The sequence below is a fragment of the Chiloscyllium plagiosum genome, unplaced genomic scaffold, assembly GCF_037043375.1.
Source record: "Chiloscyllium plagiosum isolate Xiang-an unplaced genomic scaffold, Cpla_swu_hap1 HiC_scaffold_12, whole genome shotgun sequence".
Taxonomy (NCBI): Eukaryota; Metazoa; Chordata; class Chondrichthyes; order Orectolobiformes; family Hemiscylliidae; genus Chiloscyllium; species Chiloscyllium plagiosum.
Window position 1 is genome coordinate 75,346,941 of NW_028270150.1, and position 17,300 is coordinate 75,364,240.

The 17,300-nt window shown below is 41.2% G+C and overlaps 1 protein-coding gene across 1 annotated transcript in view; it reads left to right on the plus strand.

Moving 5' to 3' along the window:
• drd3 (dopamine receptor D3) overlaps window positions 1-2,427 on the plus strand; it is an 84,533-nt gene extending 82,106 nt beyond the window's left edge. Inside the window, exon 8 of the mRNA XM_043700640.2 lies at window positions 577-2,427. Coding sequence (XP_043556575.2) covers window positions 577-773 — 197 coding nt within the window. The 3' untranslated portion in view covers window positions 774-2,427. The remainder of the gene's footprint in view (window positions 1-576) is intronic.
• The last annotated feature ends 14,873 nt before the right edge of the window (window positions 2,428-17,300 follow it).

Sequence of the window (17,300 nt, forward strand, 5' to 3'; positions counted from 1 at the left end):
GCACAGTTGGGAATAGTGCCAAGGTGAAGTAGGAAGTTTTGTGCCAGATTGATTCTTACAATGGCAGGACTGATGTATAAAGAGTGATTGGATCAGTTAGCATTGTATTCCCTTGAGTTTAGAAGAATGAGGCGTGATGTTATAGAAACCGATAAAATATTTTCTCAATGACCACAGGGTCCAGAAACAGAGTTCATAGTCTAAGGAACAGGAGGGAAAGGCCAATTAGGACTGAGATGGGGAGAAATGAGAGTAGTGAGTCTGTGTAATTATCTGTCAGAAATTGGTTGAGGCCAAAACATTGAGTGTTTTCAACAAGGAGTTAGATCTAGTTCTTATGGCTGAAGGGATCAAAAGATACAGGAATAAGACAGGAACAAGTGTCTGAACTGGATGATCAGCCATGATCATCTTGAATGACAAACCAGGTTCAAATGGCTGGAAGGTCTACTCTTGCTCCTATTTCCTATATTTTATATGCTTTTGTTGTGCATCTGGCCACGTTGAATTGAGGATGATTTTTAAGAAAACCTTGGTAGGACAATTGTTATATTATGTTCTCTTTCCATCTCACAGGTATATTCCTGGTTTGCTGGCTGCCATTTTTTATCACACACATATTGAAGAACCACTGTAAGCAATGCCATGTGTCGACAGAACTTTACAGTGCTACTACCTGGCTTGGATATGTCAATAGCGCAGTAAATCCCATCATATACACCACCTTCAACACAGAGTTCAGGAGAGCATTCCTCAGGATTTTAGCTTGCTAAATGAAGTCTTCAGGATGTTATCATTAGGATTTGAATGCTTACTCCCCCTTTCTCCTAACCACTAAAATAAACTGTTGCTCTAAAGGAACTCTACGCTCACTGTCTACTGAGAATAGTTCCGTTAAAATTTCAAGATACTTTGCTCGTACATAAAATAACATTAATGGGTTTGTTTCCATAAGTTGTCCATTAATGTGCAGTTTTAATGTTCTCACTGAAAACTACACCAAACTCTTTCATTGAAGCAGTGAGCAGTGAAATTGCCCAATTGTAATCTTCAGAGCTGTTTTTTCATGGTTTTCATGGTGGTGAGAAAGCCAGACACAAACATCAGAGTTCAGCGCACCAACCGGTGTAAAAAGAATTCAAGCAAACCAGAAGGTGGGATGATGTCAAACAGGTTTTCGGAATATGGGAAGAGTATGGATTATTTAATCATTGATAAACTCAGAGTTAGGCATTCAAAGATCAAGTCTGCAGTCATGCAATGTTCATTCCAACACTATCTGTCTGTGAGTGAAAGAGGAAATATCCAGAAATCCGGGATGTCATAAAGTACAAAAAAAGGTTAGGTAGAATATAAAAACAGATAAAGGAAATCATGTTGCTCTGATCCAGATTTTAATTTGGAGAACTGGGACTATTTAATCTCAGTTTCCAGGTCTGTTTTAGAATGGCTGTGACAAAAAGATCATCCAGAGCAAGGAAATGGTGATTATCAGATCACAAATAGCCTCTAAAGATGACTAGGGTACTTATGTGAATTTTAACTGAAGATATCACACGAATGCTCAGTGTATACATTCACACATAGATCAAACCCCCAAAGGATACACCAATTTGAGGTGCTATTTCAAGAGAAGGGAAAGAATTATCAGAAAATGTTTGCATTTGATATGTAAGTCAAATGGATGTTCAGTTTTTATTGTGCGCCAACATGTAGCTGGGAGATTTTACCCTCAAGGCTGGCGTGAGTAATGACAGGAATTGACTGACTTCCCTGAAAGAATGCAGGAACATGGCAAAGAATGCAGAGGCCAAAAATACAACAGTATGGATCTAGTTGTTAGGTCACTTGAGACATTTATTCATTTCGCTTCTGCTCCAACGCCCCAGTGATTAAAAAGTACTAACAAAGGAAAGTGACAGTGAGATATGAAAATGAAGACCATGAAGTCAATTCATAGGGGCACAGAGCTTGGCAGAATAAAGCTGGTGCCTATGAAGGACTTCAAGTCAGAATGGCTGCAGTGGTATAAATATGTTGGAACACATGAAGGGTGAAAACAAAAAAATGGGAGAGGAGAACTTTGCAGAATTTTGTCTTATGTGCTCGATATGCAAGTAACATTGGGAAATATGAGCTTTATTTCCAAAGTTGTTAAGTGTTTTTATCTCTGTGAAGTACAGTCTAATTTTTTTTTATACATACTGATGGTGTAAAGCAACCTTTGGATTTGTATTAGTCTGAAATATATACAATACTTCTCCTTTCCAGCCTGATTGAAAGTGTTTGTCTTGCAGCAAGTGCTGAGATTTTTTTTCTATGTTTCGTAACCGTTTTGATGTTCAAAATGTTACTTTTACAAAATGCAAAAATATTTAACTTTATTGAGTTAAGGAAACTGTACTGATAAATAAAATCTGTATGATGCCAACACTAACTGGTATTTGCAGTTATTTTTTAATAATGAATTTGTCCTATCTTATGCATCATCCACAAGATGAGCTTTCCTTTTACATCTGTGCACTTTGATGATAATCAGGGTGAAGAAAGTCAGATTTGGGATTTGCAGTTAGAATGACCTGTGTCAGTTTCATGGAGATCAGAGAGATTTCATTCTGCAACTTAATTAGCAGTAATGTTCCTTCAAGGAAAGGTCCGTTATGAAGACTTATCTGTTCAATGTAGACGTGTGCCGTGCTCAGATTTTCCAGGTCACACACCAATGTACTTGTGACATCTGTTTTCTTATTGTTAATTGGATATACTTCGAAACAATATAGCTTCCTTCTCAAAGCTGGTGCTTGATCAGAAAGAACAGCAGTGTTTTCTTCCTGTGAGATCAACAAACAACATTGATTGTGAGAGGGTAACGGTAGCTGAATTTACCGGGCAAAAAAAGAATTAATTGGTTTTATGGAAATCAATTCAATCGGGACAGCTTTTGTGCAAAAAAATTGAATCACTCAAGAACCTCTGTTAAACACCAAACAAAATTTCTGATTTGGAGATGCCGGTATTGGACTGGGGTGTACAAAGTTAAAAATCACACAACACCAGGTTATAGTCCAACAGGTTTAACTGGAAGCATTAGCTTTCGGAGCGTTGAAAGCTAGTGTGCTTCCAATTAAACCTCTTGGACTATAACCTGGGGTTGTGTGATTTTTAACTTTGAACAATATTTAGTTATTCTTAGGTAATTTTTCCTTTTTATCTGTTTGTAATCACATTTGCTCTGAGTTTTTATTTTGCTGAAACTCCCACTTCGAAAAGAACATTAAACCCATGTTTCCTTTCTTTGCCCCCGTACTTTTATTTGTTTCCGTCCCTCAATCGCTGCTGCCCAGCTCAGAGGTGATTAAAAGACAATAGGTTTTTATTTGTCATGTGTGTTTCCAGGTCCGCTCCTTGCATAACTCTAATCCATGAAAACAGAGCATTTCCTGCTGCTCCTAGCCACTACCTTGTTCGTGCCTTGATTTCATTTCGCCCTCCTCCTGAGTATATTGCCTCTGTAAATATTTGTTTTCTTTCTGCTGCCTTTGCTGTGACAATGTAGGAAGCAGTGGATATTTTCATCTCTTCTCTTTTTATGAATAATATTCACATAACACAGGTAACACATTCTCCTAACATTGCTTGTCTCTCCACAGAAACCACCAGGAAGCAGCACGCAGTTATAATGTTGTTGTGGTCAATTCTTACAATCAACAACTGGAGTCAGTCTATAGGTTTGCAATCATTTTATTCAAGTGATGCTGGAGAGCATCATTCCAGTTAGTCCGGAATAAGACTTTGAGAAAATTTTGTCGATCTTTATACCATCTTTGGTCCCACAAAACATCTGATTTTCCAAATTCAAATCTTGCTTCATACAAACATGAAAAAATCAAACATCCATTCTACGTCATAGATATTGTTAATATCTCCTTTTAACAGTCAGGGAACAATAAGTTTTACCCAAAATGTTGTTTCTCCCATTTCTTGTCAGTGTCCCTGCTTCTGTCCTTACTGAGGCCTTCTCTTTTTTTTAACATTACCTTCTATTTGTATCATGTTGCTTTCAGATTCTTTCTGATTCTCTACTCTTAAGACGCATAAGGTTTATTTAGTACATGGTTCAATATTTGAAGTCAACCTTTTACAATTTAATCCTAACAGTCAAAACATCTAAATTCCCTTTAATGGTATCGTGACAGATTAGAAGACCAAAGATGTTGAATTTATTTATTACTAAGAGTATATGGTCACTCCATCCTAAAACACTCAGAATGGAGGGAAATGTCAAGGTGACTGGCATTTTTCAGTTGACCACTTGCAAGAGGAGTTAGCCCCTGTGCTCCACCAAATGTTCTCCAGTGAGTGGCCCCATGGATTTTCTGAAGCAAATTTCTGACTGCAACCATCAGCTTTGAATTTGGTGCCAAAGTGAAGGAACCTCAGGCGAGAAGAAGGGGAACAGGAAACGATATTTTAAATGGCCAAACAATTGTGACTATGCATAGTGCTACCATGACTCACAGGTGCATGATCTTGAACACCTGGTTTCTCCTGATGATCTTGAATTCCAAAATTAAACACTTGGATGATTGATACTGTTGCTCAGCTGTGTTCAGTAGCAATGACAGACTTTAAACACAGGATGTGCCGGTTTTAGGGCAGGTGGTGGCACTGTTTATATCAGTTTCCAAATGTGCTGAGGAGAAAATGTTGTGTCACAGGCCAGGAATGAGTAATATCGAGGTTATCAGGCTGTTTATGTTAACAAGTTCAATCCCAGAAACTGCCAATTTTCTTTAACCAATTCCTGTTTCCCATAGATATAGCATTACAGTTTTCTAGCACAGATGCTTCCTTAGTACTGTTTTGCTTTATGGGAACAAAATACATCTTTCAACACCATGCACCTATTGTAATGGGCCTGGTTGGCTCAATTGGCAGGATGACTGGTTTGTGAATATACCATGACACTGAGAGTCTAGTTCAATTCCTGTACTAGCTGAGGTTACCATGCAGGAATCTCCTTCTCACCCCTCACCTGAGGCAGGCTGACCCCCAGCTTAACTCACCACTGGTTGTCTCTCTCTCTCTCTCTCTAATGACAGAGCAGCCCTATGTCTGGTAAGACCATGGCTACTTTGGTCATTGCAATGTAGATGGTTTATCATTTTGATTTTAGGGATCTCAGATTCATAAAGTCCCACTACATTCATATGTTGAAAAAGAGAAAAAGAAAGTTACAGATTTACTGTAATATCTTAATTGGATCCTTAAAAGTATTTTATTGAAAACCTGCCCTTAAGTAACTGTATACCTTCGTTTTTAGACCTCAAGATTTTACATCAGTCAATTTGATTTGGATGAGAATAGAGAAGCCATGGTTAGTACGTTTACAGATGACATCAAAATTGGTGGCAAAGTTGACATTGAAGAAGATTTTGTAAGATTACAGAGAGATCTTGATCAAATGGGTCAATGGGTTGAAAAATGGCAAGTGGAGTTCAATCTGGATAAATGTGAGATAGTGTATTTTGGTACAATGAACAAGGGTAGGGCCTATACAGGGCCTTGAGTAGTGTTGTAGAACAGAGGGACCTAGGAGTTCAAATACGTTCTTTGAAGTTTGCATCACATATGGACAGGCTGGTTAAAAAGGCATTTGCATCCTAGCCTTCATTACTCAGTCCATTGAGTATAGGAATTGGGAAATCATGTTGAGGTTGTACAGGACATTGGTCAAGCCTCTTCTGGAATAACTTATGGTCGCCCAGTTATAGGAAGGATATTATCAAGCTTGAGAGTGTTCAGAAGAGATTTACCAGATGCTACTGTGTATGGAAAGTTTGAGTTATAAAGAAAGGCTGGATAGACTGGAGCTTTTTTCACTGGATCATATCGGTTGAGAGGAGACCTGATAGAAGTTTATATAATAATGAGAGGTATAGATAGAGTTAATTGTAGTTGTCTTTTCCCTGGGATCTGGGATTTCAAGAGTAGTAGCTTTATTTTTAAGGTGAAATGACAAAAGATTTAAAAAAGACATGAGGCTTTTTTTTTTACCCAGGGTGGTTTGCATGCGGAATGAATATCCTGAGGAAGTGGTAGGCGTGGGTACAATCACAACGTTTAAAAGATATTTTGATAGAAAAATGAATAAGAAATGTTTGGAGGGATATGGGCCAGGAGCAGGCAGATGAGACTAGTTTATTTTGGGATTATGTTCGGCTTGGACTAGTTGGACCGAAGGGTCTGTTTCTGTGCTGTATGATTCAATGATTCTCGTCACCCAAAGATATTCACTACCAAATATGCAGCTTGTTAAAAATAATTTAGTTGCATTTAGTTATTGCTTGGATATCAGTAATGGATTGATCAACAATGGACATATCAACAAGGTTTTAGTAAATGACACTCTCATTAGCAGCAATATTTCTGGAAGGAATATTTGGATTTTCTATCAGAATGCAATCAGGAAACTAAGTTTGTGTGCCTTTTAACTACATGTGAGAAGTCCTATGTAGAGTTTACTGCTTATCTCTCAGTCGGTACCTTTTATCCTCCACATCTGTTCAATTTGCTAATAGGTCTTTCCAACAGTGAGTTAATTCACGGCAGTGATTATAACAAGCTCAGCCAGGTGAACCTCATAGAATTCGAGTTCCCTGACTGAGCTGTTAATCTGGTCCAAGCAGTGAGCCCTGGCTGATAGATTAGAACAGGAATGTCTTAATGAGATTGATTGCATAGACCATAAAATCAGCATAACTAGGCCATTCAGCCCATTGAATCTGCTGCACCATTTAATGAAATAATAACTGATATGATGATCCATAACTTCACTTCTTCCCTTTCCCCAGTAATCCTTGATTCCCTTATTTATTAAAAAAAGTGTCTATTATATAGATTTTAAAAAATCTCACAATACATCAACACAGATATCTGAGCCAAATGGCTTCTCATTCCTGCGATGTGATACCTTTATAGCAATAGGTCATAATTAACAGGATGTTAAGTATGTAAGACCTAAAGGAAACTTTTAACATATTATAGTTTGTTTGTACTTTTCATGATTATAGTCTGTATATTCTGAAAACTGGAAGGATATTGAGATACCAAGGGTGTGCATTTATTCAAGAAGAAATGCTGGGATCAGTTTTGGGTGCAAAGCCAGAAGGTTTAAAACTAAATCATTTTTTTTTGAGTCTTGAAACAAAATGTATTATTTGCCCAGGCATCAGAAATAAATGAATATGTGCACTAAAAAAAAAGAACAGGAATGTCAGACATCTTGTTCACTCTTAGAGCCGGCTCTGAGGGAGCTGAATCAGTGTCAAGGATTTTCCATGTGTAAATAAAGGATGCCTTAGTGGCTGGAAACTAGCCTTTGTGGAGTTATTCCAGTGGCAACAAGAGAAGAGTACATTCCTGATGAAATTCACTCGTGAAGGTCCTCTTTGAGTTGGAGTAAGCATTTCTGGCATCATGCCATTAGGAAGCTTGACTCATTTGATCCTGCCATTGAAGTTTAGGCTTAGTACGTGGAATGAATGCATTATTTTTTCTGGGTAAATGACATTGAGAAGATGAAAAGTAAAAGATGACAGCTTGTGGATCCATAGGTTTTTTGGTTTTTAGGAGCCTAACTTTCCCTGAGGCATCAGATACTAAAACCTTTCAAGAGTTCACAGATTTAGTTAAGGAATGTTATGACCCCAAGCCTCCTCTAATTCTGAGACACTATCAGTTTTATTTGACAACTGAAATGCAGGGGAATCCAAATCAGGATTTTAGTCTGGGTTAAGATGACTGTGAGAGGCATATGACTTTGATTTAACCGTTAATGGGGATGTTGAGAGACCATTTTATATGTGGGATTAATGATGTAAACATGCAAAAACTCCAAATAGCTGAAGCCCAACTGGACTTCAAACAGGCACTACATATAGCTTAATCATCGGGAAATGCAGCAAGTGGAGCATATAAATTGCAGAGTATTCCAATGGAAGTGGACACTTTCGCCATTTCAATTGAACTTGAAGGACATGACTTGAGTAAAAGCAATTGCATAGCCTCACTCAGGACATATCCTGAACAGAGGAACTCTCAGTCAGCCCACAGCAAAACCACCAAAAAAATCCAAGCCTCAGCCAAAATATTAAAATTTTCTTCAGGATCCAGGCCAGCAAGCCATTATAGTTGCTGCCAGTCTGCAGACTCAAGACAGCAAAAGAGTCTCACCAGACCTAAACTGAGTAAGTGAACTCACAGGCTCATATCCAGGAGAGTGCATACCCTGAAAACCCCACCTATATCTGGTTTGGAACAGTTAAATTGCTTAACAACATACAAATCAGAATCAATCAAAGTAAACATCTGGTTAAATGGTCACCTGGGTCTAATGGAGGTTGATACTGGCACAGCTGTTTCAGTGTTCGGAGAGCCAGTTTTTAACAAAATTCGCTCTGGACTCCAACCCTTAAGTTTGCACAAGACCTCAGCTTGACTGAGAATCTAACCAAACTTTGTCCCTTGAAGTAAACTGTCTCTCACTTCGCCAAGTCTAGTGTCTGGCATTGGCACCCCTGATGCTGTTTCACCCATCACCCCCCCAGGTCTGGTAAGATCAGATCACACTAGAGGATGGCATATTATTAGGGGGAGAAAGAGTGATTATACCAAGCAAAGCTTGCTACCAGATACTGACTGAATTCCACTGGGGTCATCCAGGGGTTTCCAAAATGAAGGTGTTGGTGAGAGGTGATGCCTGGTGGCCAGTATTGGATGCAGATATGACCATGTTGGTGGGGCAGTGCCCAGAGTGCCAACAAGGATAAAGATTACTGCCAGCAGATCTCCCACATTTGTGGGAATGGCCAGGAAACCCTGGACTCATTTACACGTAGGACATTTCATTGGCTCAATGTCTTAGTCATTGTGGATGCCCACTCAAAGTGGCTGGACATGCACAGAGCTCATTCATCCAATATGGGGACATTGATAGAAAAACTGCATGCATCTTTTGCAAGTAGACAGACTCCAGAAGTATTGGTCACAGATAATGGGCCATCGTTTACCAGCAGAGAATTTGAGTATTTCCTGAAGTTGAAAAGTATTTGACATACAAGGACAGCTCCATACCATCCAATGGTCTGGCAGAAGTAGCAGTCCAATCTTTGAAGACAGGCTTAAAGAACCAGCCTACAACTTGACAAAATACCAAACTGTCCCGGTTCCTATTTGATTATAAGACCACCTCTCGTGCAACTCCAGAGATAGCTCCAGCAGAGTTTCTAACAGGGAGAAAACTCCACACTAGGTTCTGTTTGCTCTTCCCAGATCTGGGGGGGGGCATGATGAGGGTGAAACAGCATCAAGAATGACAATGCCGGAAACAAGGCTATAGAAAGTGAGAGACACAGTTTACTTCAGGAGACAAAGTTTGTTGTAGGAGCAACGGAAATGGCCGTGAATGGGTAAGAGGCATGGTTCACGCGAGGTCAGATCCAGTCACGTATAAAGTTAGGATAGGTGTGATGGTCCTCAACAAGTATGTGGACCATATGAAAGCGACAAACTCACAAACGATGCAGGAGCAAACGATGCAGCTCTTCAAAAGCCTTTCCAACTGTTCTGGAATAGATGGGTTCTCTTTTTCTATCAGGTGTTGAAGCTACCTTGGAATCTGAGATGAACGCCTCTGGGCACAAGAAGTGAGCGACTATGCATTTCACGCCATCTATATCAGAGGCAGAGTTGGTGGAGCTTGACCTGCTGATAAACCACCCCAGGAAGAGCTACAAAAAAAAATCTACCTGCCTGTGTTCTTGGACTCAGAGGGGGAGGGATGTCATGATTGTAACAAAGTCAGCCAAGTGGACCTCATAGAATATGAGTTCCCTGATTGGGGTTGCTAACCTGGTCCAATCAGTGAGCCCTGGCACAGTGTCACATGTCCCCTCCATCACCGCTGCAGACGTCAGATCAGTCTTCCTAAGAGTCAACCCAAGGTAAGCAACCGGCCTGGATGCAGGCCCTGGCCGTGTACGTAGATGCTGTGCAGCCAAGCTGGCAGAGGTATTCACTGATATCTTCAACCTCTCCCTTCTACAAGCTGAAGTTCCTGCCTGCTTCAAGAAGACCACCATCTTCCGAGTACCAAAGAAAGGACATGCAATGTGCCTTAATGACTACCACCCAGTGGCTCTGACCTCCATAATCATGAAGTGCTTCAAGAGGCTCATCATGGCCCACATCAACTCCAGCCTCACAACCTGCCTCGAAACCCTGTAATTTGCCTACCAACATAACAGGTCCACTGGGGACGCCATTTCCCTAGCCCTGCACTCATCCCTTGAATATCTGGACAACAAGGACATGTACATCAGACTCCTGCTCATTGACTACAGCTCCGCCTTCAACACCATTCTCCCCTCCAGACTGATCTCAAAACTCGGACCTAGATCTCCATTCTGCCCTCTGCAACTGGATCCTCAGCTTCCTGACCCGTAGACCGCTATCAGTGAAGATGGACAACTGCACCTCCTCCATGATAACCCTCAACATTGGCACCCTGCAAGGATGCATTCTCAGCTCCTTACTGTACTCCCATCACACTAACCACTCTTGCCAAATTCCAAACAAACACCATTGGCATGCTTGCTAACAACACCACTGTAGTGGGATGGATATCTAAAAATGACAAGTCAAAATGCAAAAGGGAGATAGAGGGCTTGGTATTATGGTGCAATGAGAACAACCTTTCTCTGAACGCTGGCAAAACTAAAGAACTGATCACTGACTCCAGAAAGAAAGGAGGAGATCACGCCCTCATCTACATCAATGGAATAGAGATTGAGACGATGGAAAACGTTAAGTTCCTCTGAGTGACAATAACCACCTATCTGTCCTGAACTTCCCATGTGGATGTGACAGTAAAGAAAGCACAACTACACCTCCTCTTCCTCAAGCAGCTCCAGAAATTCAGCATGTCCATAAGAACCCTCACCAACGTTTACAGATACACCATAGACAGCGTACTGTCCAGGTGCATAATGGTCTGGTACAGTAACTGTTCTGCCCTGCACTATAAGAAACTACAGAAGGTTGTGTGCACAGCCCAGACCATCATGGAAGCCAACCTTCCATCCACAGACTCCATTTCATGGCTTGCTGCTGTGGAGAGGCTGCCAACATCAGCAAAAACCCATCACACCCCGATAATGATCTCCTATAACCTCTTCCATCAGGCAGAAGATACAGAAGCCTGAACACATGCACCAGTAGGTTAGAAAACAGCTTCTTCCCAGCCATTATTAGCCTAATGAATGGATTCTGTATCCTCAAATAATGCTGACCTTGCTAACGCTGACCTCGCCCAGCACACCCCTGTGCAATGGAACCCGTATGCTTCTCTCTAAGTCTTTTTGATCTGTACATCCTTGCTTACTATGATCTGCCTGTACTGCTTGTAAACAAAGCTTTTCACTGTACCTAGTACACGTGACAATTAATCGTTCAATCAATCACTCTCTGAGAGCTGACTGTGAGGGAGTGGGATCAGTGTCAAGGGTTCTGCACGTGTCAATAAAAGCTGACTTGGTGAAGGGATACTCGCCTCCATAGAGTTATTTCACTCACAAGAAGTTCAGCTGCACACTTTTGGTGTATCTCAGCATCAAAATGACATGCACATCTTTCCACCCCCAGCACACCCTTGTCAAACACTATCTTCGTGGAGGGTGTTAGTGGAGGTTTTACATGCAACCCAGGAATACGTCGGGTAAGAAGGCTGCCCGTTAGTCACAACTTTCGTTGATTCCACCAGCTCATCCAGTTTGAGTCTCATTGCTTTAGTTAGTAGCCTTGTTGAACACACAGCTGATCAATGTTCAGGAGCATGAAGGATCCACTGACCTGTGCATTCGAAAGGATCATCAGTAACTTTACAGGTAGGTTACTACCTAATGGTGCCGCTTAGGTTTGCAGTAAGGTTGTGTTTGGAAGGAGTTGAAGGAGATTACGGGGATTAATGCGGCAGATGGGGAAAGCATTGTTTGTGATGGCACGAGCTCTGAACCCACCATTTGCTCCTTGTCACTGGAGACAAAATGGCAGTCTGCCTTTACAGCCCATTATGACAGGGATCTAATACAGAGACAGCATAAAGGTTTCCAGGGTTCCCATCACATCAGTTTCCACAACTACAAACTTTCACATTTATTGGAAGGTTCAGGGCAGCAGACACATGGGAACACCCCTCCAAGCCACACAGCATCATGACTTGGAACAGTACCAACATTTCTTCACTTCATTGGGTTAAATTCCTGAAACCTCCTCCTTAAAATTTATGTGTGGTACCTGTTGTATCTCTGGGTTCCTTTAGATAACATTACCAATCACACACATAGGATCAGTAAACTATAAGGGTCATATTTCATGTGTGATTTGCTCCAACAGATTTACCACTCTCATTGTGGATTGGAAAATATTGTATGTTCAGTTTAAGTTTAGCACCTCAAACCAGCAACCTGTAGTTACAGAGAGAATTTAAGTCTGCATTACATAATGCCCGAGCTTGCTTATTGCCGGGATTCCTCATGGTCATCTGGTTTCATCCTGGTCCTTTATTCATTAAAACAATGTCAGGGACAACCCTGCCACCTGCAGGATATCTTTGGCTGTTCCGAATGCCATGTCTTAAATGCAATACAGAATCATGGCATTTCCTTTACCTGCGTCATTTACCACTACCACATTCAAATTCTGTTTCAAAATCAGTCCTGCACAAACCCCAAAGATTGTTATGCCTCACTGGGGTGGAGTGCTGGAAATCAAACCTAATTCTTCTCAACGTCATCACAAAAATTAATGGTTTGGCAAAAATGTTAAAGGCTTGGGGTGGCATGGTGGCTCAGTGGTTAGCACTGCTGACTCACAGCATCAGGGTCCCAGCTTCAATTCCAGCCTTGCTCAACTGTCTGGATGGGTTACTCTTCGGAGGATCGGTGTGGGCTGAAGGGCCTGTTCCTACACTGTAGGGAATCTAATTTAAAAATCCCCAAGTTACCTGCCTTTTAGACCCAGGTTGACATATGTACTGAAAAAAAGAATCACTATTTATTAGGAATAAATAATTTTAGCTGCAGGCAAGCAATTAGGAACCAGTGACATATAACTCTACTCATTAGAATATTAATTGTTTATAAAAACTCACCCCACAGACAGACACAAAAAAAATGGTGTTGTGGGTAAAGGGAAAAAAAAATTGGGAAAATAATTCAATAGTCCCTCTCTGCAGGTTTCACTGAGATAGTCCTTTTGGCATGTCAGGACTTGCTTTCAATTATTTCTCCCTTCTCCAAGTATTTTCACTTATTAATAACTCATTGCTTAAAAAGTGAATTTATGGGATATGGGCATTTCTTGCTTGGTCAGCATTTATTGCACATTACTGTTTGCCCAGAGGGTGGTTAAGAGTCGATCACATTGCTAAAGTCTGGAGTCACATATAAGCCAGACCAGGTAAGGCCAGCAAACTTCTTTCCTAAAGGATATCAGTGAACCAGACTTTTTTTTTTCCGGCATTCAATGGTGGTTTCATGGTCATCATTAAACTTGTAATTTGAAATTTTTATTGAATATAAATTACACCATCTGTCATAGCAGGTTTCAAACCCAAGTGCCTAGAACATTACCTAGATTTCTGGATTCATAGTGTAGTGATAATACCAGTCGATCCTCTTTAGATCTGTTTTTAATGCAGAAACAAAGATGATATTCCTTTCCGGAGGCCTGATGGCTTCTGATTGTTTCGTTCGCACCCACAAGTTGTTCAGCTACCTGGGAGCCAATCACATAGTTGCTGGCAGGCAGAAGGCCTTCGTCACAGATCATCACTCCTCAGACTAATCAGCTGCATGTTGCCAGCCGTATCTATTAGTACACATCCTTGGCTCTAGTCTGACTGCAACTAAATTCCTCCCAATATTTAAATAAATAATAGAGTAATCAGGACTTATAGTAAGTGCTGGTAGTTTGCTTTTAAAAAGTGCAGCTTTTAAAACTCCCTTGCAATGCTGTAACCTTCTGGAGCTTTAGACTTCACACTTTGGTAGTTGTTCTGGAAACTTGCATGTTGTTAGCATGTTGATTGTTGATGGTCTTCCACGCGTTCACTATCTGAGCATATTTTTGTGTGCTTTGACAAAACAAATCATTTGCTAGACAAGATCTTTGGATAATATTGTAAGGCAGTCATGTGTTCTAAATGGAGGATAAACCATGTCCAATAAAGGTCTGCTTTAATCCGTGGCCCACTGTCAGACATGATATTTTCTGTTATACCAAACAGACTGAATATTGCACTCACTGAGCTGAATCTTGTCATGTTTTGACAAAGAATCACTTAGACTCATAGAATCATAGAGATGTACAGCATGGAAACAGACCCTTCGGTTCAACCTATCCATGCCAACCAGATATCCCAACCTAATCTAGTCCCACCTGCCAGCACCCGGCCCATATCCCTCCAAGCCGTTCCTATTCATATACCCATCCAAATGCCTCTTAAGTATTGCATTTCTGTCAAGTCTCATCAGGGGTTTCTCTACCTGGTTCCTAATGTGTTTTTTTTCAATCAAACTCACCTTATTAACTACCTAACATGCCCTTCTGGTGCTGTTTTCATCCAATGCTTTCCCAGTCCTTCCATTCACATTGGCCAGCAGAACCCAGCAATGCCCGGATATCTTGGAGCCCTTAGTGACCGCTCCATCTTCAAAAGGCCGAATGACCCGAATGACCGCTGTCAATCTGGAGCTCTCATATACAGTTTCTGACATTTGCCTTGGCAGAGAAGAGGTAATTGGCACCTCAATTTGCAAACAGGGATTTGGAGGTCCTGATGAACATGGTAATGCAGATGTGGGACATCCTCTTCCTCCAAGACTGCCAGAAGAGGTCACAATTCCCGACCCTGCAGTCTGGTCTGAGGTTGTCACCCAGGTTGGTACAAGCTTGGCCATCAGGAGTAATCCCCAACACTGTAAGAAGAAGACCAATGACTTTCTCTAATCCACCAGGATAAGTATCACCACCTTCAGCTATTTTACACATACTCTCTCTCTCTGCTGGTGGCTCAACCTCCCACCTTGTGCACTATCATTCCCACTATCGCATGCAGCATCTTACCTCCCTAAATCTCACCCTCCACAACACTAATCCTGCATGCTTTGTGCTGCCTACTTACTCCCTCGGTACATTTCACTACCTTTGCCCCACCTGCCCCAGCAGGAACGCTTGCACCAGCCAGTTTCATCTCTCTTGATATCTCCCTTTCTCTCATTCCAGGTGAAAAGAGCCCACAATAAGTCAAGAAAAGCCTAGACATTGTTTTTCTCACCACTTAGGGGGAGAGGCTGCTAACTTGGACAACTCAGTAGATGACTGACAATCTTTAGGCCCCTGGACAGGTGTCAGAGGTTGCTTTGAACTTATTGTGTCAAGACCCTGAGCTCAATAGTGTCTCCCTTGATTTGACTAAGGATCGCTGAATACCATTGTAAATTTCCTGGCTTTTGTCCTTGCATTAATTGGCAAGGCACTACGACAGAACTGTGGGCCTGGTAGCTCTGGCTGAGGGTGCAAAGGCAAAGCATGGCAGGGAGTGGGCTGAAAGTGACTGAGCATTGACAGATCAAGGGAATAACCCCGAGATGCAGCATGGTCCGCTCTGTGAGCTGGGTGCCAGTCCCAGTACATGAGTATTCTTGCAGCAGCAATCCAATGAGAGGTGCCAGTGTACCCCAAGGTGCAGAACGGAAGTGTAGAAGGGTCCTGTATGTGCATCAGAGATGTACCATGATGTGGGGTGTGGGGAGTACCACATGACAATGCCAGGTCTATGACCAACTGGTGTGTGTGCTAGTATCCCCAGAAAGTGGCATGAGATGTTATTGCCGGATGTCCAAGATGAAGTCCAGAGGAGCAAGTGGCGAACTGAGTCACCAGATAATTGTGAAATTTTCATGTTAGAAATTGTCAGGCATAAGATGGTTATGATGTTACTGAGACAAGGTTTGCAGTTAATGATTTGGAGGTGCCAGTGTTGGTCTGGGGTGTACAAAGTTAAAAAAAAATCACACAAAACCAGGTCCTAGTCCAACAGGTTTATTTGGAAGCACTAGCTTTCGGAGCACCGCTCCTTCATCAGGTGGTTAAGGATCATCCGCCTGATGACAGTCAGAACTCTGACTGAGAGGATACTTGCACTAGCTCCTATGTAGGCTTTCGTCCTGAATGTATATTTGCCAGTGTTTCTCAAACAGATGTTGTAAATGGTTGTATAAGTTTCTAACTGACAAAGTCCATGCAATCTGACACATCCGCAATGTGATGAGCTTGTGAAACTTCTGACTGAGGATGCTCCCATTCTGAATTTTAATACCACTCTTTGTCACATGGACAATAGTAACACATAGACAGTCTTATTGTTAACCGCGCGCATGTGCTTCTGTTTACGAAGTCTCTGGTGCACTCCCAGTGCTCCTGCCAGCATATTGCACATACCTTTGTTTGGTTGAGTCCAATTGAGCCCTATTAGCCCATTATGATCCCTGCTGATGCCATTACTCGACAAGTCAGACCCCAGACTGCAATCTGACTTGATAGATCATACTTTGCTTTGTTGTTATTTAAACACAAGCATGCAAAACTGCAGATCTGGTTTATTATGCAATGGAAAAGAAGTTAAAATAGAACAAATCAAACAAATTAACTATAATATGCTTTGAAAGATTTTGCAACACAAACATAAAATACAATATTCCAACTTTTCCAACAGCAAAACTTTATAGCACCAGAGAGAATTCTCTTCTCTACCAAACTAATTGGTTTGACTTAACTGTTGCTTTCAATTCCCCATCTTGGGAGTTTGATAATCTCTTTCTTACGTATTCACACAACTGAGCTTCAAATAACTTCTTCAGGGTTCTAAGCAAACATTGCTGGTCCATAACTTTCAAACTAATCCCTTACATTGAGGTAATTCTAACTTTTCTGATCTAACTCTTTGCTCCAGAGTAGTTGTTTCACATATCCAACTTGTGTTGGATATCTAGAATTTCTGTAAACTGAAACCAAAGGTTCTTCCAAGCCATGAGTGTTGTCCTAGGCTCGAAAAATCAATTCCCTGATCCTTCTATCAGAAAGCAGACTAATGTCTGTCCGTTCATAAAACTGTCATAATGCTGATGATTTTTAATTAGCACTCTAGGAGCTATATTATGGTTTTTAAAAAGGCTCAA